The following is a 22,873-nucleotide window of genomic DNA, read 5'->3' as shown; positions in this document are numbered from 1 at the left end:
CCAATTTTAGGGGTTGCAACAGGTGTGAGGCTCGCTTGCTGGGTTGGCTTGACTTCCTCCAACTTTGACTTCATGCATGGCTTTCTCGAAAGCTGATATGGTGCTTTCATTGGAAGAGGAAGCAACAGGGCAGGCTCGAATGAACCAAACACGATGGTAGTGCAGTTTACCTCAGCAACATCGTCGACATCCAGCTCGATTCTTCCTTGCTTGGCAAGATTCATTATTAAATCTTTCAGAACAAAGCATTTCTCCACTGGGTGACTAACGAGCCGATGGTACTTGCAGTATTTCGGATCCTTAACACAATGCATTTCCTCGGGCCACTTGCATTCTGGGAGCTCTATCACCTTCTTCTCAAGTAGATCTTCCAACATGCCTGCCACGTCAGAATCTGGGAAAGGATATGTCTTTTGTTGCCATTCCTTCAACGAACGCTTTGTTCTGTCGTAGGTGCGAGTTGGCTCAGCTTTCTTAACCTCCTTATCTCGTGTCTAGATTTTGACTAGGGCAATGTTGACAGCTATCGAATCTTTTGTAGATTTCTTCGGTGCCTTGTCAAACTTGTTTCCGAATGTAACGTCCTGGACCTAAATTTTACCGTTTACTAGTCATTTGGACGGGAAACGACAATTTCTTTCACTTTTTACTTGTTTAGATACTTTTAGTGGCCCTAAAAGTTGACTTTTCGTTCGGGTCAAAATTTGAGGAAACTTCCTTCATGAAAATTGTAGAGGATGTTAAACCGAGCGCGTGCATATGTGGTGCGTAAAAATTGGAGTTCGTATGTGAAAGTTATAAGCGAAAGATTAAAGTTACTGTTCATGGTTACTGTTCATGGTAAGTTTCTATAAATAGCCGAGTTACTGTGGTAAGTTTCCATTTTTGGAAACCTACCCGGCTCTTTCTCTCTCCTCCCCCGACATTTCCTTCCTTTTCGGCCCGATTCTTCCTCCTCCGATTTCTCCCTGCTCCGGCTGACCCACGGCGAAATCTGGCCATCCCCAAGCTCGTCTCCTCCCCCTTGACGCATCTTTGGTGGTATTTTGGGGAGATTTGGCCGGAGGAGCTCGATTTCTTGCTGGGAAGGTTACTGTAGCAACTTGCGGGTTTTGCCGATTTCCGGCGATTCCGGCCGTCTCCGGCCACCAAACCGACGTCGAAGGTTCGGTTTTTGACATAGATCATTTCCCCTAAGGTCTTTCATTTCAATTTGCAGTGTAGAGGTCGAATTAACGATTTGAAATTTCTAGGGTTCTTGGAGTTTTCTGGAAAAATTTCACCGGCCGGTTTCGACTGTTTAAAGGTAAAATTGGGATGTGTTGTAGTTGAGAAAATTGATCAGTGTGTTGAGTAGGTGCTATTGTCAAAATATGGTGGCCATCGGAGGTAGTGGCCGCCGGCGCGTGGGGCCCACGCGCTGCCACTGTTGGCGGCGCGTGGAGGCGTGTGTGGGCAGTGTTTTAATTTCAGTTTTTAGCCCTTTAAATTGTATAAATGTTGTGGAGCTTGTATGTGAAGTTTGGTGAATTTTGGAAGAGTTTGGATATGTTTGTGAATTCCCGAAGTTTGGAAGTTTTGGTTGTCGAATTGTGGGAATCCGACCTTCGGGTTTCCTTTGTTCCGATATGGAATACTTTAATCGACGGAGATAGATTAATGGTGAAGTTTGGATTGAATCCGGAAAGAAATGGAGATGTGGGATTTCGTAGGATTTTGGGATTCAGTATAGAATCGTACTTTGTTTCTCGAATTATTGTTTACGGAATATAATTGTGTACAGGACGAAGTACCGACCCATCGCTTGACGAGGATCCTTACGCTTGGGTACCACGTTAGCCGCATACTGTGAGTGGACTTTTATTTTTCAAAGAATGATGCATGCATTTATTTAATTGATTCCGAGCTTATAATTTGTTTATAGTATTAATTTCCCGAGTATATGGTTAATTTCAGGAAGGGTTTTGGTTATTTGATTATTTGAAGGTTTTATGGCGTGCGGGGTCACGTCATTGGTTTATGCCTATTTTTCCTTTATTTATTTATCTCCGACGTGATTTCCGGATTTATACTATTTATATTTTATTTATATTTGGTGATTTGTGATTTTTAATGAGATTTCGATGGAGTAAATCTTTATACTTATTTATCTCCTATTTATTTCGAACTTTAGATTATCTTGGCGTGTGGGACACGTCATGGGAAATTCTTTTACGAGATATGGGGAAGCTTTATGTATTTGTGGTTTTACTTGGTTTTCAGGTTTCTTGTGCCATACTTAGGGTGACTACTATCATTGCTAGCATTGATCTTCCGCCTTTGTGGCGAGGTGATGGGATCACCGAAGCCCTCCGCCTTTGTGGCGCTGATTACTGTCTCTGTGACAGTAATTCTGAAGCCCAGTATCCTATCGCTACACTTAGTGGCGTAAGGGTATATTACGGGAGTAATGGGAGTATTTTAGCCTGGGAGGATATCACCCGAGCCTGGGTGGCTCACTCGTATGGCTATCGTCTTCCCCTACTCTTTATACTATTTTCGACTAGCGGGGCTAGTCCGATTTATTTTAGCCAGCGGGGCTGGTTCTATTTCTTTGAGTATCGGAGTTCCAACCTTTTCTTTTAATCGTTTGTGACTAGCGGGGCTAGTCGGTTTTCATGGGTGGAACTCCTCTTATTTTATTTTTGTTAATCATTGCATGCATCGGGAATTTTAAAGAAATAAATGTGGAAAAGTATAAAATCCATTTGGTTTAAAATCGTTTATTTTTGTCCACTCACGCTAACGTTTTTTTATGTACTTTTCCCTAGGCCCTTCTGTTTCAAATGCCCAGTTCGCAGTGTAGCTGTTCGGCCTTAGGAGTTGAGGCTTAGCACCACCGCTGTCATCTATCCCTCGTAGGTTACTTGCTAACCTACTTTGTATATCATTGTTCTTTTGGTGTTAGACTGCTCTGATAACCTTGAGATTTTTGTATTAATATTGTAACCTATGACTTGGTTGTAATTTGAATTAATTGGATAATTTGATACTCTAAATTGTGGAGTTGTGCGGTTTTGGGAGCAGGGTGGCTCCAGGAGTTTTGGGAGGGTTGTTTAGAAGTGAAATTGAAATTCTACAGGTTTTGAGTTGCCCATTTTTAAGGGAGGTTATGCCGAAATTTTTGGTAAACCTTCTTTAAAGGTGGGTCCCGCGGGGCCACTCCGGATTCCAGGGTGGAATCTGGGGCAGACCCTGTCACCGAAGACCTTGTCTTTTCTTTGGTCAACAATTGACTCCTTCTTCCCTTTATGGCTAGCTATACTCAACTCCATGTCGTGCGCTTGAGTAGCTAGCTCTTCAAACGTACGGGCTTGATTCCCTGTAAAATATATAGCAAATCAAAGTGCATACTTTGGATGCACATTTCCACCGCAGATACTTCTGACAGTCGATCTTTGCAATCGAGACTCAACGAACGCCACCTGTTGATGTAATCAATTGCGCGTTCATCCTTCCATTGCTTGGCGCTAGTAAGTTCCATCATGCTCACTGTACGTCTCATGCTATAGAAACGATTCAGGAACTCACGCTCCATCTGATCCCAACTGTCAATTGATTCAGGTTCCAGATCAGTGTACCATTTGAAGGCGTTGCCTTTTAATGAACGTACAAACTGCTTAACAAGATGATCTCCCTCCGTTCCTGCATTGTTGCAAGTCTCGACGAAATGAGCAATATGTTGTTTTGGATTGCCCTTCCCCTCAAATTGCTGAAACTTGGGCGGCTGGTACCCATAAGGCATCCTCAGGCTATCCACCCTTTTTGTGTATGGCTTGGAATATGTGAGGGAATCACGAAAGGTACCTCCATATTGAGCTCTAATGGAGTTGTTGATCATGTCTTGCAGCTGCTGGACGGACAAAGAACCAAGTTGGCCATCACTGTCCTTGTCATTTGCCTTTGACGTTTCTTCTTGTTTGTCTTTGTCATCCTTATAGAGAATCCTAGCAGAATCCTCATCATTTTGTTTCTCAAGCCTACTCCATAGTTGAGCAATCTGCATATCCTTTTCTTCGACTGTATTGGTAAGATTTTGAACCGCCTCCATCAGATTAGCTACCTGCTCCTCGAGCATGGATGCCCCAGTCATCTTGACTTGCATTGCTGAGAGGTGAGAGGCACCGTCTGACTGCATCTCAGAAATGTTCTTTTCTTCAGCATTAGGACTTCCATGGTATGATCCTGTGATTGAGTGATCATTTGAGGCAAGTGAGAATGATCGTTCCCTTGGTTTTGTGTTTGGAGCTTGTCTTTCTTCACTTCGAGGAACATGCTTTTCTGCCCCCAAACTTTCCAGGGTGATAATTGGTTGGCAAGGCTTAGAAGGCAAAGCCACAAATGTTGTTGGCTGAACCTTTGCCATGCTTTGAGTGACAAGACCAGATGAGCTGCTGCTCGTTTTGGTGGTCATTGTCTTGGACTTGTTCTTCGAGATAACTTGAATGTTCTTGGAAGCCATTGCTCGAACAGATTTGTTTGGAATCGTCTTAAGGAGAAGGAGATGAGAGGCGAAGAAGTACCACCGGGTGTGCCAATTTGTAAACACGAAAATCTGAAAACAAGCAAGATACAGACACGTGTAAAAAACTAATATATTTATTAATTCAAGTGCGGGTTACAATCTTTGGTAATCCTCTGATTCGATCTCCGACGATGAATTTCACTCAAGGGCTTGACGCTTGATCTTGAGTTGGACGATGGTCACGAGAGTCGACACGTGACGAACGTTTTGACTTGAGGTTGGTGAGGAACCGGCTATTTGGCAACTTGAGGGTTCTTCACACGTGCTTGGGAGGCTTCAGGAATTTTGAGAGTATTTCCTTCTCTTTTCTGGCCGAAGTCCTTCTTTTGATTTGCGAAGAGGTATTTATAGTGTCGGCGTCTCTCTTGATTTGGAATGCCTTGATGACATGTAATTAATTACATTTTCCTTAATAACACAATTGAATCAATCAGCGTTAATTAACTGATTTAATCACTATTATTAAGGAATTAGCCAATCAATTTGATGGCTGATTTTCATCTTGATTATCAATTTAAATAAATTGACCTTTAATCAGCAGACGAAATTTAATATTTGATTCGACTCAGAATCAATTGATTTAATTTGATTGATCCGCCTTAATATCAGCTGATTAAGTCAGAACAAATTTATTTATTGTCGTCGGGCTTTTTGTACGCCGCCACGTGTCATTCCCTGAGTCCGCTTGGTTTTGCATACTCATCAGCCATGTGCACATTTTGTGGGACCCACATGCCGACTAAATTTGTTCGGTTATAATTTTAAGTGTTGACCAAATTATTTAATGAATTTTATTTTCATTAAATTTTTTAGTGTCTACACTGAGACCCAATGTACTCTATTGCGACCAGAATCTGGAGGGTTGGCTCATCGATTCTGGTTCTTGTGCCTCTTGGTCTTCTTTGGTTTTGGAAGTCGAAGCGATTGTCAAAGTTGGGAAGAATAGAAGGATGGATCAAACTCACTCTCTCTCTCTCTCTCTCTCTCTCTCTCTCTCTCTCTCTCTCTCTCTCTCTCTCTCTCTCTCTCTCTCTCTCTCTCTCTCTCTCTCTCTTCCTGTTCTTCTCTTTCCTCGTCTTCCTCGCTCGTGCTAAAGTGGACGGCAGGAATCCATTGATCCGTCAAGTTGTGGACGGCGACAATGAAGGCCACCACCACGGTCACGATGGCGAGTGGATGCTCAGAGCCAAGCACCACTTCTCGCTGTTGAAGCGCAAATTCTTCAAGTCGTACACAAGCGATGATGAGTAGGACTACAGGTTCGAGGTGTTCAAGAACAACATGAGGAAGGCGAAGAGGCACCAGCGATTGGATCAAACGGCGTGCCGCCGGACGGGAAGCAACACAGGTCTGGGAAAGGTATCGGGAGTGATTGGATGGTTGGAGCAGGTTTTGGGCCTTTGTTTGGGCCGGGTCTAGAGCTGACCATTGGTTTCAGCTTGGATATGGGCCCAACTATTAGGAAAAGAAGAACATATGAGAATTTTTCAGTTTTTGAGCGAAAGAATGCATGAGAATTGAAAATATTTTTAGTTTATGGACATTGAATGTCACGAAATACGTAAATAAGAATTAAAGTTAAATTTTATTAATCCGAATAGGTCCTTTGTTAATTAAATTCTGGAAATGAATGATTAAGAGTGTTATTTTGCATAGCCATTTTAATAAACACTAGAAACTGCCCACATCCTATGCGTGTGTCCAGTGTGTAGAAGTGGGTGGTCAACAGAAGTGAGTAGGTAATTTCTATAAAATCATATATATTTTGTAAATTATTTATTTAAGTTTTGATACTTTCATTCGTGACGATTAGATAAATATATAAAAGATAGAGGGCGCAGGAAGATGTAGGCATAATCTTTTTGCACATAACCGCACGTCAAAAATGCTAGTATGAATTCTTCCATTCTCATTTTCCATTTATCCTGATCAAGCTACCATACTTGACTAGAACCAAAGGAAGATCTATCACACCAAAAAAACTAGATCTCAAAGCAAGGTATTTTAATCACTTACTAGTTAGAGTAAAAATTTAGCTTTAGCAAACAAGTCTCTTCTCTTAATAATAGAATAAATAAAAACATATGATAATTGAAAATATTTGAAGTTTATTTACATTTAATTCAATGTTTTAATGATTAAAGTCATTTTCACAACTTATTTTGCATCAGTGACATAGTTTAGGCATACGAGAGTGCGGGGTTGAACAATGCATCAATAAGAGTGGTGACAAAGTGGTCATTGAAATATTTGTAATAAAAATAAAGTAACTTGTGTACATAGTGCCCCCCCCCCCAAAAAAAAAAAACGAAATTGGATATGGATAAATTAGACAGTACCCATCTATTTGTACGCTTATACTTCCCAAAATGGAGCTGAACCACGAGAGTATAAACTTTCGAAAATTTTTACATTGGTTGATATAGCTTATGCCCACGAGAGTGTGAAAGCTGAAAAATCGAAAAAAGAAGTTGTGAGTGAGTGGTTATGAGCATATTAGTTTTATGTGGTACTTAGAGTTGACCTAGTAGATCTATGCCCAAACAACGATGAAAGTAGCTGAAATTTTTACCATAATCATATATTCTTATCATGATAACATCCAACGGTCGATTTTAATAAAATATATTTCTTCTACATTGTTCCTCATGGAAGGTATACTATTTGGTACAACTAATAACCAAGTTAGACCACATTGGTAAACATACAAGGATTTTGTGCGATCCAAATAATCGAAATTGGAAATAGATAAATTTGACATTGGCCATCTGTTTGTAGCATATTAATAGGTATTTTGTAAAAAAAAAAAAAAACATGATTCGCCGTCATTTCGACATTAAATAAAGTGGTCAACCCTTTATACGCTTTTACTTCCCTAAGGGGAGCTGAGTCATGAGGAGATAAACTTTCCGAGATTTTTACATTAGCTGATATAGCTCATACCCAAAAGAGTGTGAGAGCTTACAGATTAAAAAAATAAGTTGCGAATGAGCGGTTATGAGCATATTAATTTTATGAGTTATTTAGGGTCTAGAGTTGACCTAGTAGATTGAGGCCCAAAAAACGGTAAAAATAGTTGAAATTTTGACCATAATCATATATTTTTATCATGATAACATCCAACGGTCGATTTTAATAAAATATATTTCCTCTACATTGTTCCTCATGGAAGGTACACTATTTGATACAACTAATAATCAAGTTAAACCACATTAGTAGACATATAAGGATTTTGTGTGATCCAAATAATTGAAATTGGAAATAGATAAATTTGACATTGCCCATCTGTTTGTAGCATATTAATAGGTATTTTGTAAAAGAAATTAACATGATTCGCCGTCATTTCGACATTAAATAAAGCGGTAAACCGTTTATACACTTCTACTTCCCTAAGTGGAGCTGAACCACAAGGAGATAAACTTTCCCAGATTTTTACATTAGCAGATATAGCTCATACCTAGGAGAGTGTGAGAGCTAACTGATCAAAAAAATAAGTTGGGAATGAGCGGTTATGAGCATATTAATTTTATGTGTTATTTAGGGTTTAGGGTTGACTTAGTAGATCAAGGCCCAAGCAACTGTGAAAATAGCTGAAATTTTGACCATAATCATATATTCTTATTATGATAATATCCAACGGTCGATTTTAATAAAATATATTTCCTCTACACTGTTCCTCATGGAAGGTATACTATTTAATACAACTAATAATCAAGTTGAACAACATTAGTAGACATACAATGATTTTGTGTGATCCAAATAATCGAAATTGGAAATCGATAATTTTGACATTACCCATCTATTTATAGCATATTAATAGGTATTTTGTAAAAAAATTAACATGATTCGCCGTCATTTCGACATTAAATAAAGCGGACAACCCTTTATATGCTTCTACTTCCCTAAGGGGAGCTGAACCACGAGGAGATAAAATTTCTGAAATTTTTATATTAGCTGATGTAGCTCATACCCAGGAGTGTGTGAGAGCTAACTGATCAAAAAAATAAGTTGGGAATGAGCGGTTATGAGCATATTAATTTTATGTGTTATTTAGGGTTTAGGGTTGACTTGATAGATCAAGGCCCAAACAACTGTGAAAATAGCTGAAATTTTGACCATAATCATATATTCTTATTATGATAACATCCAACGGTCGATTTTAATAAAATATATTTCCTCTACACTGTTCCTCATGGAAGGTATACTATTTAATACAACTAATAATCAAGTTGAACAACATTAGTAGACATACAATGATTTTGTGTGATCCAAATAATAGAAATTGGAAATCGATAATTTTGACATTACCCATCTATTTATAGCATATTAATAGGTATTTTGTAAAAAAATTAACATGATTCGCCGTCATTTCGACATTAAATAAAGCGGACAACCCTTTATATGCTTCTACTTCCCTAAGGGGAGTTGAACCACGAGGAGATAAAATTTCTGAAATTTTTACATTAGCTGATGTAGCTCATACCCAGGAGTGTGTGAGAGCTAACTGATCAAAAAAATAAGTTGGGAATGAGCGGTTATGAGCATATTAATTTTATGTGTTATTTACGGTTTAGGGTTGACTTGATAGATCAAGGCCCAAACAACTGTGAAAATAGCTGAAATTTTGACCATAATCATATATTCTTATTATGATAACATCCAACGGTCGATTTTAATAAAATATATTTCATCTACATTGTTCCTCATGGAAGGTATACTATTTGATATTACTAATAATCAAGTTAAACAACATTAGTAGACATACAAGGATTTTGTGTGATCCAAATAATCGAAATTGGAAATCGATAATTTTGACATTACCCATATGTTTATATCATATTAATAGGTATTTTGTAAAAAAATTAATATGATTTGCCGTCATTTCGACATTAAATAAAGCTGTTAACCCTTTATATGCTTCTACTTCCTTAAGGGGAGCTGAACCACGAGGAGATAAACTTTCTGAAATTTTTACATTACCTGATATAGGTCATACCCAGGAGAGTGTGAGAGCTAACAGATCAAAAAAATAAGTTGCGAATGAGCAGTTATGAGCATATTAATTTTATGTGTTATTTAGGGTTTAGGGTTGACCTAGTAGATTGAGGCCCAAACAACTGTGAAGATAGCTGAAATTTTGACCATAATCATATATTCTTATTATGATAACATCTAACGGTCAATTTTAATAAAATATATTTCCTCTACATTGTTCCTCATGGAATTCATATTATTTGATACAACTAATAAACAAGTTATACTACATTAGTAGACATATAAAGATTTTGTGCGATCCAAATAGCGAAATTGAAAATCGATAAATTTGACATTACCCATCTATTTATAACATATTAATAAATATTTTGATTTTAGGGTGCGACTATTGCCACCCTTCCATTTTCTTAGTTCACCTTACTTGTTCATTACACCATACATTTTAATTTCAATTGTTATATTTACTTATCTAACTCATTTCTCTTCCCAGAAAAATCCTTACATGACATATCCAATTCAAGAATATTTTTTTTAGACGAAAACCTCACATTTAATTTATATCAATAAACAAACTAAAATATATTAAAATAAAAATTTTCTAATTAAATCGTAATCTGATTCAGTTATTTTTATTTATTATTATTTTCTTTCAGTTTTAATGTTCATTTATTTTAATCCATGTTAAAATATTAGTAAGTTAACAACTATGGGCAATGAAGAAGAGATTGATTTTTTTATTTTATTTAATTTAATTTTTTTTGTGTGTGTTTTACTAAGGATATTGCAAAGTTATTGAAATTAACACTAATAGTTTAATAAATTGAATCAAGAATTACGATGAGGAGAAAACAAAAAGATTATAAAAAAAATTAATAAATTCAAATTTGGGTGGTGAAGATGAAGATTAATGTTATCCAATGAAAAATTAAGTAGTCTTTGTATTTAATTAATTGAATATGTATTTAGTTTTCTCTAAATATTTAGATTTTAGAAAATTAGTGTACTTGTTAGTCATTTTATACTTGGGTAATACTATTTTAAATGTTTGTAGGATAAACTAAGAAAATTGTAGAGGGGCAATAACCGCACCCTGATTTTATTATAAAACTTCATTCACATCTTAGATGTACATGGCCGATGCACCTATAAAACCTACCAAATCAGAAAACGACTTAGCTACATCCCTAAAAATATGTTCTATATTTTTTTTTATGTTTCATTTTTACATTTGATATGAGAAACCGTGTTCCTCAAAAAAAAAAAAAAAAAAAATCCTATTGTCGTGAATAATATATATTATTAGATAGAGATTACAATTTAATTAATTGGGCAATTATTAAAACAGAAGGGTTTTCATGATACATATTCATTTATAAATTTCCTGGGCCCACCTCCAATCAGAGAAAAATGGCGGCTAAAATTTAAAAAGCCCTCCCAAAATTTGAAGTAAGATTTAAGATTCCCACCATAGCCAGATATACTCATTAAGCCCTCCCAATTCCTTTTAGCTACTTCCGCCATCAGATTCATTTCGTTTCTATTCCCACCTCTCACCTCTAACCTCCACTTCTTTGGTCGCAGCTTCCCTTTACTCGACACCCATTGCCCATGAGATTTCCCTATTCTAATTTGGGAAATGGGTTAAATTTAACGAATTGGCGTCCCCAAAGCAACTGTGTTCAGCACCAGCGGTTTCATCAACCTTGCTTTGTGATTATGAGGCGAGTGTTTGCTCAATGAACGAACCTGCAGTTGCATTCTCCCTGATTTGGAATTAATTGTCTCAAAAGAAGATTCATTTTTGGTTTTCAGTTTTCATCTTCAGAGTAACAGTGGGACATGGAGTGGTGTAATTTTATACTAATGAGCCTATGATTAATGGCCTGAGCTTTGTTTTCCATACGATTTGGTAATCTCTCTCTCGTGTTAATATTTTGTACATTGATAAATTTGCTCCTGTGAAATTCTCAACATGCTTGAAATGGATAGTTCCCTAACCAGAAACTGACCTTTAAATACTGTATGATATCTCCCGACATAATCACAAATTAATCAATAGTTTCCTCTGTATAGAGATTTGTTTCCCAGCGTAGTGAAGTTTGGTCTTTGTTAGAAACATGTATATTTGATTCTAGCATTATCGATCCTAAATCATTTTGTCATGGCAATTTAGCTTCAATGTAGATTCTTATGGGTTTGATTGTTTGTGAAAATGTAAGCACAAGGTATTTTGGAGTAATTTGTGTATCTGTGTGTTCATTTGAGTGGCCAAAAATTGCTCAGTTTGGAATAATTTCTTTGCTTCTTGCTTTGACAAGTGATAGTACCTAAATTTAGGTACATTTTCTTCATTGCTTATGGTTGGCTTCTGTTTATAAACATTTATTGGAAGCTATCTTTGTGTATCTGTGCGTTCATTCGTGCAGCCAGAAGTTGCTCTATTTGGAATTATTTCTTTGCTTCTTGCTGTAAGTGATAGCTGCATTTAGGTACATTTTCTTCAATTTTTTTATTTTCTTTATGGTTTCTTTGCAGTAAAAGACGGGTAAGAGGCAGAGAAGATGGCTACTAATGTCGATTCATATTATGCAGGAATCAACTGATGCTTGAAACTTGCTTTATCCTCTCTGACTTCTACAAGTAGAATAGAAGCCAGTGTCAATAGGCCTCAATATGGGACAGTCGACTGCTTTTTGGTAGCTGCATGTAGAGAAGCACAATCTAGTATCAGAGCAACATTATCTTAGCATTTTTGCTGCAAAAACATGCTGGCCATGACTAGCAATTTAATCATATGCTTAGACATCTGTGACTAGAAAATTTAGCAGCTTTTCTGTGGTAAAAAAACAGCTATCTTTCTCTTAAAATCTACTACATGAACAAAAAGGTTAAGACAGGCCTAGTTTTAAAGTAAATCAACCGTGAACGGACAAAACATCACTCCTCTAATGCCCAATACACTTTAATTGACTTTCTAATGCTTTAATTAACACATCTCATTTCCACAAGTCTGTCCTACCTTGGTTCATCCTAGAATTTTTGTTGATAATCCAAAGAATCTTGGGTGGACTAAGGTCCACCTGCACCAAGAGTTAATTCCGCGTTCCGTATACTGTTCACGCACCGGATTTAACTGTGATCCATGTGCGCCGTGTTCCATACTAGAATTCTTGTTGATAATCTCCGCCATGAGCGTCTCTATTAACTGTTTATATATACTTTCCACAAAGATTTCTTGTCATCTTCTTGGAACATCAATGCCCATTTATACTTTCCACAAAGATTTCTTGTCATCTTCTCGGAGCATTCCACTTGTCGTTTATCTTCTCGGAGCATTCTACAGTTTCTACTTGTCGTTTTTCTTGGAAAATCAATGCCCATTTATGCTTTCCAGAAAGATCTCTATCAATGCCCATTTTCTCGGAGCATTCTACTTCTCGTCTTGTGGAAATATGTCCATGACGGGTGACCCAAGTATTGATTATTGGTTCGATCTTAACCATGCAGTTAACCTCACATTTCTGTATGACTCTACGTCTCTACTTTAAAGTCCTCGCCAAGCAGTCAAAGTACGTTGGATTATGGAAGGCTTAATTAATGATAAGATAGATAATAATTACCTTAATTACAACTAAATCTCCTGCTTGTTTCTGATTCTGACTTTGATCATCAGAAGCTATTGAGACAAAATAAGCGGCGGGTGATCTTGGCTCTACGTTGTACTTCTTGCAATACGGTATCCAGCGCTTCACAAACTCAGCAGCTTCCAAAAAAGCATAGTACGTAAATTTTGAGCCGCCATCGTCAGAGAGATACACGCTGAGCTTCTCCGACAGATAGTCATAATTGCTATGAGCGATAGAACAGTGTTCATCACCATAATCGGTGGCTCTATGATCGGATCCGCGGTGCACATGAATATGTCCACCCCGGCAACTCATTCTCATATCTGTTAAGTAATTTCACGTGAATTAAATAAGATGATCATGATAAGAGACAATCTTCTTCATCATTCACCTTTGTCCTTATCTACCTCTCTCTCTCCGAGTCTATCTGCTGTTTCACATGATGAAGCTTCAGTTACTCAAGCTAATCATGCTAGACGTATCTCTGCCACAATCTGAAGCTTCTTAGCTTAATCATTATCATCTACATATTGATTATCTCAACAATAGATAATTGTCCAGTTGCACATATTTATCTCTTTTGATAACAGAATCACTTTGGTAATTGAGTTCTATCTCTATTGTAACTAATGCATTATGCATGCATGCGTCGTCTCACCTTTAATGCAATGCAACCTTTCACATTTCTAAAGTGACTTACAAGTTACAACTCGAACAAGTACGTTAATAAACTAGTAGGAAATTAATACGTAATCTTCGTATTATGGATTGATGTTTTCAGCCACATACTAGGTTTTTTGTTTTGGCCAATAGTAGTAATAGTTAGGTTGTTATTGACTTATTGTTGAAGATAATATTATATATATGATGATCAATCTGTCATTCAAAACACCAAGGACCATCATTTCTTTCATCGAGTACATTTTCCCAAATTTGACAACCTTTCCTGGGCTTCGGACATCTTGTTTCGCATGCGTGAGGACTGCTATTTTTTTAGGTACCATAGATGTTCGGACTGTTTGGTACCTGCTCCAAATTGCACGTAATGTTGATTTTTATAGGTACCATTGATGTTTGGACTGTTTGGTACCTGCTCCAAATTGTAATGTTGATTTTTATTCAAAAAACTGTTTTGTTGCTTTCTCATAAACTGATAAAAGAGATTGCTCAGAAGGAGTTGTCAATATATATAGAGGAGGCCCATTCCATTAAGAGATCTCTTTTTTTGCCGATTTTGAGAGATAGCTTATTAGACACACTTATTTTTTTATTTTTTATCACGTATCCACATCTCCTCCTTTTAGTTTTTCAGTCCTAATGTATAGATCATTTCTACAAATTTTCAGCAAAATTGATGATCATTAAGGTATCGAACTAAATTAAATCAATAGATGAATTGAATCTGTCCAACATGAACCGTTCATGCTTATAATTGTAAATCGCAGTGATGCGCTAATGATTATCAATTTGGCTAAAAATTTGTAGAGGTAATCTACTCATTTATACTTAAAAACTGAACAGATGAGATGTGGATATGTGATAAAAAAGTAAGTCTGATAAGCTATCCCTTAAAATAGCTAAAAAAAAGAGACCTCACTAGAAGGGCCCTCTATGTGTGTGTGTGTATATATATATGTCCATATTTTACATACACATTGACTTTTTCAGAATATATGAATGATACAAAATATATTTGTAATTATGAGGCTAACGTACACTTCCATATTCCCATATCAATGCGCATAAAAGCGAGGTTAACAGTGCCTCTCAAGCAAGGCTAAGCACACTAAAAGATGTACTATGCTTTTTCAATCTTATGGGAGCAATCTCGGAAGTTTCTCAAAAAAAAAGGGAAAAACTTACGAACAGTACCTGAATTACGGGCCACTAATAACTTTCGTACCTCAACTTCAAAAACTATCACAATGGTACCCAGATTATCTAACACGACCTAACATTCATACATGCCGTCCACTTTGCCATTAACGGTGTTAAATTTTTAAGGGTAAAGCTGTCATTTCACTGTTCATCTATCTTACCATGGTACTGTTCATTTTTTAAAAAATTAAATTTTTTTTTTTCTCTCCTCAGGAAGAAAAAATTTTAAAAAAAATTTAAAAATGAACAGTACCATGGTCAGATAGATGAACAGTGAAATGACAGATTTACCCTTGTAAATTTAACACCGTTAACGGCAAAGTGGATCCCAGGTATGAATCTTGGGTCGGGGTGAAAAGTCTAGGTACCAAAATGATAGTTTTTGAAGTTGAGGTACGAAAGTTACTAGTGGCCCATAGTTTGGGTACTATTTGTATTTTTTTCCCAAAAAAAAAAAAGTCCCAAGACCATGATTATGAGATTTTTCATCTAAAACTGTAGGACTATAGCACACAGGGAAAATTGCATATTCTTATTTTCTCATCGAAAGCTTACCACATCTAAATTATGATTTTTAAGTAATTTTAGAACTGATGAAACTCAAAAATCTTGACTCAATTTTTTATTTTTATTTTTATGATTTTTCAAAGTCAAAAAACTTAGCAAATCATACAAACAAATAGGGTCGAGATTTTTGAAGTTTGTCACTTGGAGAAGCTCCTACAAATCATGCTTTACAAATGTTTAGATTAAGGAAATGTGTAGAATTTAATAGGAAGACATGCTGGAAAGTATTAGGATTAAGATGATGATGTGGCACATGACAAATTATTTGGTATGGGTCTTTTGTATAATTTTTTGGGGTCTTAAGTATTTTCCTATTGAATTCATAGAATTAGATATTCACACACTCACATTCTATATATAAACATTCAACTAATCGTGATTTTATTTTAATGAAATGTAATTAGATATAGAATCCACTGAAAGTGATCCATAAGATTTTGGAAAATTCTTTGGATCCCAAAATTCTATACAAAAAAAAACATCCCAAATGACATGGCATTGACCACATCAGCCCTAATGAACCTCAAAATATTCAAGCTGTCATTTTTTTATATATATATTTAGAATATGTATTTAAATTAGTTTATTTATCTCTAAGATATTAAAAAACGGAAGAAGAAAAATGCGGTGAAGTTAATCAATCCAACAAGCACGCAAACTCATGTCTTGATAAACCCTAAAAAATGAAAAATCATCCTCCATATATCTCAGCCATGCTATCCACAACCAGTAAATTCTTTGTTCTATTGTTAAAAGAAGAAGAAGAAAAAGAAGAAGAAGAAGAAGAAGTAAATTTGTCGTTCTCTCTTTTAATTTCTTGAACCAATCTAGTGGATTCAAAACAAGTTGGCTAAATTAACTTCTGTATTGATTTGTATATTTCTTAATCTTTTATTAAGAGCAAACTCACAGTTTTTCATCATAATCCCTTGTGATTATGATTTACAAAGCCAATATATGCCTTGTGGTCGCTATATTCATAATCATCTTCTTTATTTTGGATTTTCATACGCAAGACCTTTTATTTATTCAAATCCTAGATGATTTTTCGTCTCTTGGGTTCCAAATTTTGGTGGAGCATGAGATGAGGATGATGATGACAGGTGGTATATGAGAATATCCCTGGTATTTGAAGATCAATTTTTGGGATTGCAGGGAAACATTATTTTTCTCATTTAATATAATATTAAATAATTGCATATATAATGGAAACTATATAAATGAAAATTAATTGACATAATTACATGTTGGAAATAACTATGAATGAGGTGGCAATGCCACATCATTTGGGATTGAAATTTGGTATAATATTTTGGTGTCTGTAGCACTACTCTAAAAAATATTCTTTATATAAGAGTGTAACTGAGGAAGTGTTCTATATTTAAGAAGATAACAACTTGATAGAAGCCAGTGCTAGAGGCCATATTGGTAGTTGATCACATTCGACAAATGGAGGATCAAAAACTCAAAATTCAGTGAGAGTGTGTTTGGATGAGGGAAAATATGATGGAATTTAATTGAAAGTAAGGATTTCATAATTCCTACAAGCTAATTCCCTCGTTTGGCATTATCAAACTGGAAATTTTAAATTTCTCTGTGGAAAAAAACGAAGGAATTCATCATTTAAATTCCCCACTTCAATTTCCACCAAAATAGGTGTCATTTACGAATTCCCTTGCAGTATTCAATTTTCATTTCCAAAACAAGGTTTTTTTCTATTTAATTTTTTTATTTGTTTTAAACTTTCTTAATTTATTACACATTTCAAATCCTAAATAGATACAACCAAACAACAGAAATTGCAATTAATGGAATTTTAGATTGATGGAGTTAAAAATTCCATCATTTATAAATTCCTATGGATTTCATAATTTTCTTATCCAAACACACCGTGAAAGATTCTATCTTGTTTAACAAATATGCTTCTCGAGATAGAAGTTGAATTCCCGGACAAAATTCGTGGGTGCAATGAGAAATATCTAGAAAAGGAGAAATATAAAGAAATTGGAAAATTAAAAACCGATAAGCAGTGCAAAATGATTCTCGAGGAATACCAATAACAATTTCATATTTCACAAGACAACAAACAAAGTACAGCTTATGAAATCTAACAATTTATCAAACTAGATCAACTCAATACTATTTTTTTTTTTTTAAAGGCTTGGATAGTTAAGGACGAGATCCTTCCTACCCTCTTATATTAAGAAAAGGAAAACAAGAGTACAAAGGAGGGGGATCAAAACCAAAACCTCCCAAATAAATTAGAAAAAACAAACATGGAACTAATGAAAACGAAAGTTTGGAAGATCCAAGTGGTCTATGTTGAAGTGTGCAATGATGAAATTAAGGTGGAGCAGGATCCCACCAAACCAAGCTTGTAGAAGTAACACCAAAATTCGCTAATGCATTAGTAACTTGATTACCTTTTTTTTTTTTTTTTTTGAAAACTTGACCAAGCGAGTGAAAGAAAAGAAGGATTTAGAAGGTAGGACAGGCATAAGAAACGCCGCTAACATAAACGAATACAAATTAACGAAATCAAAAATTAGGAAGACCTAAACAATCCCTATTACAATGACTATCATAAAATTTGGAGTTGAATCCCACCAAGTAAAGCCATCTGATGAAGCACCATAGTTGGCAAGGGCATCAGTAGCTTGATTGCCTTCATGTAAGATCTGGCTAGATTTGAAATGCATTTGAGAGATACGATGCAAGCAATTGCTCCACTACACACAAAAGCCTCCAAGGCACCAGATGAGGAAAACAGAGAAAAATAAGTACAAGGGAAGAATCCACCTCTAACCATACATACTTCTAATCTCTAACTCAAGCTAGTTCGATAGTCTTAATGACCGCTATGACCCCTGCAACCACAGAACTAGGGATATCAAGAGTAGAAGAGAAAGCACCTATAACCAAGCCTTTGTAGTCTCTATAAACACCACCAAATTCATTCAAATAAACTTGATCAATACTAAATTCACTTACTGAAAATTTACTGACGGATTGGACTTTGTGCTAAAAGATGAGGTGAACTGTGAGGAGTCGATGGTAGAACCATATCCTGAAGACTCACTTTGACCTCCCTTAGTGTCACCACTATACAACATCGAGAGTGATAATGGAAAAGCAGCCACCGGCATCTTTAATGGTAGTTTGGGCAGTGGAACTTCAAAGTTAAGTACTTGAATTGCTTGTTGGATCAAAGGCCTAGAGTTGTAATCCGGATGAGCACACCATAACCCGACAATCATCAAGCACTCCATTTGCTTCTCATCAAAATCCCCCCACAATTTTGGGTCCGCTGCTTCAATGATTTTCCCTTCTCCATAGAGCTCCCAAACCCACTCCACCAGATTGTTTTGCTTTCCTTCATACCTGGGATCGATGGGTTTTCTCCCACAAGCTATTTCCAAAGCCACAACTCCGAAACTATAGACATCTGATTCCTTGCTAGCCTTTCCTGTTGTAACGTATTCCATAGCCATGTAGCCCATGGTTCCCGCCACAATTGTTGTTTGCGATAGTTTTCCGTGGTCTACGAGTCTGGCTAACCCAAAATCTCCAAGTTTCGCGTTAAAATTGGAATCCAACATAACATTACTGGATTTAATATCCCTGTGCAGCACACATTGTTCCCATTCTTGGTGTAGATAGAGCAATCCCGAGGCCAATCCATGTGCAATTTTGTATCTTACCTCCCACGTTAACAAGGTTTTTTCTTTGAACAAATGAGAGTCCAAACTACCATTGGGCATGAACTCGTAGACAAGTAGGAGTTTCTTTTCGTGGCACCAACCTATGAGTTGCACCAGATTTCGATGTCTCAGCCTACTAATGATACTCACTTCTGCTGCATACTCCTTCAGCCCTTGTTTAGACCCCCTTGATATCTTCTTAACAGCTACATACGAGTTCATATCTTTGATGAAGCCCTTGTAAACTCCACCAAACCCTCCCTCGCCAAGCTTTTCTCCCTGTCCAAAATTACTAGTTGCAAGGGCCAATTCATTGTACGAAAACTTCCTAGGGCCTGTCCCCTTTTCGAATTCTTCAGGGATCAAATCGTTAAGTACCCTAGTATCATCATCAGTACTTTCCCCAGCTGTTTCCCTCCTCTTCCTGCAGAAGATGAACCAAACCAAACCCAACATACCAGCCAAGATAACACCTCCCCCAACAACCAACCCAACTATTAGTCCAACATTGGTATTTCCTGACTTGGGTTCGACCATTGGCTTAGGAGGATTTGATGGAGGATTTGATGTACTGCTTGTTTTATTTTCATCTACCAAGGAAGTTGAATTAAAGCTCCAAGAAATGATCTTATGCAGAGCAAAATAGTCACCCGTTGAAGCAGAGAACCCAACGATGACCCTATCAGGCAAGATATCAAGCAGATCAACTAACAAACTGATACTTTTGTTCACCTGTACACCAGTTTCAATCGTAGTGAAGGTAACACTAAGATTTTTCGAGGTGGAGTCGTAACTAATTGTGGCATCATTTTCTCCTTCTTTCTCAAAACCACCAGACCATGGCTTGGTAACGTTAGAGTTGACTGAGTTGATGTCGATGCCCACATGACTGTCATTGAGACCCCAATCAACACCAAATGGGAATGTATCAAACTCGACGGCGACAAACGGGTATTCATTACTCCACCTGGTACGGTCGTCCCGCGTATTGTCGACAGGGAGACCAAGACTGCTACCCTGTCCTAATTTGAAGTTCAGTAAGGACCCGGCCGGCGCTAGGAAGAAGGCCAGCCCATCAGCGGTTTTGTTGCTGCTGGAGTCGGACTTAATGGAGAATTTGAAGCTTGATGTAAAATCAGCGAGTTTTCCGGTGGATTTTTGTTGGAGGAGGAAGCTTTCTCTGTAGGTGGCTCTACCAACGCTCGAATTGCCTGCCACGTCACGCGCACTTGCGGTGAGTCGGAGGAAGCCATCAAGGGTAGCATTTCCTTCGGTGGATATATTGATGTTGGCAACTGACAATGGAAAGCTGGAGAATTCGAAGGTCAGTGAGGTTGCAGAGAAGGTTAAAAGGAAGAAGAGCAGAATAAGGAATTGAAGCAGCTCTGGGGAGCACTGGATTGTGATTTTAACAGAGTATTTGACGGCCATTTCTGATCTTTTTTGGGAGAGAAACTGTGAACTGTTGGAAGTTGGAACGCTGGGAGATTCAATTGTCATCTGAGACATATAGCGGGAGGCCTGGTTCTGGTTCCTTTCTTCTTTTGATTAAAAAAAAAAGTTGTTTTTATTTTTGGGAAATTCTATCCACACATCCTCATTTAGTATGTAGACCTCTCATGATTTTTTAACCATTTTATTTCCAACTTTGACCTGAAAAATAAAAAATCTGTTATTGCACAGACCCTCTCTCTCATCAATGCCTTTGAATCTTTGATTTCGCCCCGGGGGAGGATATTCATCGTTGGTTGGGCGGGGGGAGGATATTCATCGTTGATTTGTTTTGAATATTTTTGGGGAACAACAAACATTTAAACAAATTTTCATGTTTTCCAATATATGAAAATTCGTCCATTTTTTAGCTAAGGATAACACAGTTCATCGAGCATCTCATACGACCTCTTTCTTTTTCCTTCGGGTTAGCCCAAGTTAGGAGGGGCTGAGAATTGGGTTAGAATATTAGGCTGTTGAGATATGAATCCCACAAGGGAAATATGAGATCTTGTAAATGAGTTTATAAGGATTTGGGTCATTCCATTCATTGCCAATTGATTTTGGATGTGAACCTTATATTACTTTATCATGGTATTATAGCCACTTCATCCATTGCCAATTGGTTTTGGATGTAAACCCCAGATTACTTTATCATAGGCTAGATGAGAAGTTTAATTCTCCTCCAATGTAACCAAAAAAAAAAAAAGACTTTTATCCTTGGTTTGCTTAACTATTTTAGAGTGCGTGTGATAAGGCCTTCATACTAGATTTTGTGAGCTTAAATTTCTTTTGTGAAACGATTGATCAAGAGCTAATCAACACTTCATGAACTAGATTTTGTGTCTTCAAATTGTGTTCAGAATTTGCTCGTGTTTAATTATCTATTAGGTCTTCATGAACTAGAGAGGGAATATTATTTATGGGCAAAGATAAGGGGCCACAAATGAGGCATAAGATTCAAGACATCAATCCTATGTGTCATGACATGTAAGTAAATGCAAATTTTATTTTCAATTCCATATAATACATCTTGTCATATTATAATCTCGCAACACCAATTTTACCATTTTATATTTCTTCTAGATTTTAGGGGGCTGATTAATTAACATGAGAAATTTTATTAGGTGACAAAAAGACAATATTGCCTATTGTTCAAGTAAATCTCTATTTTGTGTCTGGCCCAAATTCTAGGTTACTTGACCGGGTTTAATTAGAAGAATTTAGAGATTCCTATTCAATGTATGATTACCTTTCCTTGTATGATTCGGATTCTATGCATTGTAATCCTTTATATTAAAAGATTTTCTCTCAATTCTCGTTTCCCTAAAACACGTTATCAGCACTAAGCCCTAACCCTGAAACCCTAATTTCATAGTCCTCAAATTCCAGCATCCACTGCCGCACCTCTGTGCCTGCCCTGCGCGCATCTGTCGAGTCACCGCGTGCATCTGCAAAGCTCCTGTCGACATTTGTCGACAGATCCTGCCCTACTCCGTGACCCCGCGACCACGCGACCCCCACGACTCCGAGACCTCGCGACCCCCTGACTCCGCGACCTTGCGACCTCCCCAGAAAGTCAGCTTCCTTGTACTAGGACTGAAGCTCATCTCCAATCCTACGACAAGGACCAAATAAGTTCTGCAATCCTAAGAGGTAAACATTTCTAAAAGTTCCCGTTTTTGAGTTTTTCCTCTTTTTCACTCCTTTTTCTGGGGGACTTGCAACCTCCCTTCTTCTACCCCCCTTTCTTTATCACAAGGGAGACCTAATTAAGCCGAACTGTGGAGGTTTGTGCTCACTCCAAGCTTGGAGCTTGTTGAGATCTTCAAACTTAGAGTTTTTAGAGAATTTATGATCGACCACTTATATCATTGTTTCGATCTAATCCAACCCCTCTTGGAATCGAATTTCTTGGAAGCGATTACGCTCATAAATTCCTAATTTCTTAGAAACAATTACACTCAGAAATTCATAATTTCTTGGGAGCAATTATGCTCAGAAATTTTATATATGTTTTCGTGGTAGCCTTTTACGCTCCGAAACTAACC

The 22,873-nt window shown here is 37.0% G+C and overlaps 1 protein-coding gene across 1 annotated transcript; it reads right to left on the bottom strand.

The window, feature by feature from the left end:
- Window positions 1-17,787: 17,787 nt before the first annotated feature.
- On the bottom strand, window positions 17,788-20,886 carry LOC112186280 (L-type lectin-domain containing receptor kinase IX.1). Its single transcript, XM_024324639.2, has 2 exons — window positions 18,622-20,886; window positions 17,788-18,497 (listed from the first exon to the last, which is right to left on the bottom strand). Exons 1-2 carry the CDS (start codon window positions 20,838-20,840, stop codon window positions 18,479-18,481), a joined length of 2,238 nt encoding a protein of 745 aa, XP_024180407.1. The 5' UTR covers window positions 20,841-20,886; the 3' UTR covers window positions 17,788-18,478.
- Between the last annotated feature and the right edge of the window lie 1,987 nt (window positions 20,887-22,873).

Source organism: Rosa chinensis, chromosome 1 (genome assembly GCF_002994745.2).
Source record: "Rosa chinensis cultivar Old Blush chromosome 1, RchiOBHm-V2, whole genome shotgun sequence".
Lineage (NCBI taxonomy): Eukaryota > Viridiplantae > Streptophyta > Magnoliopsida > Rosales > Rosaceae > Rosa > Rosa chinensis.
This window is presented reverse-complemented; position numbering and strand designations above follow the sequence as displayed.

Bases quoted from the DNA above. Each gene is read 5' to 3' on its own strand.
- LOC112186280 (XM_024324639.2), bottom strand. From the start codon at position 20,840: ATGTCTCAGATGACAATTGAATCTCCCAGCGTTCCAACTTCCAACAGT.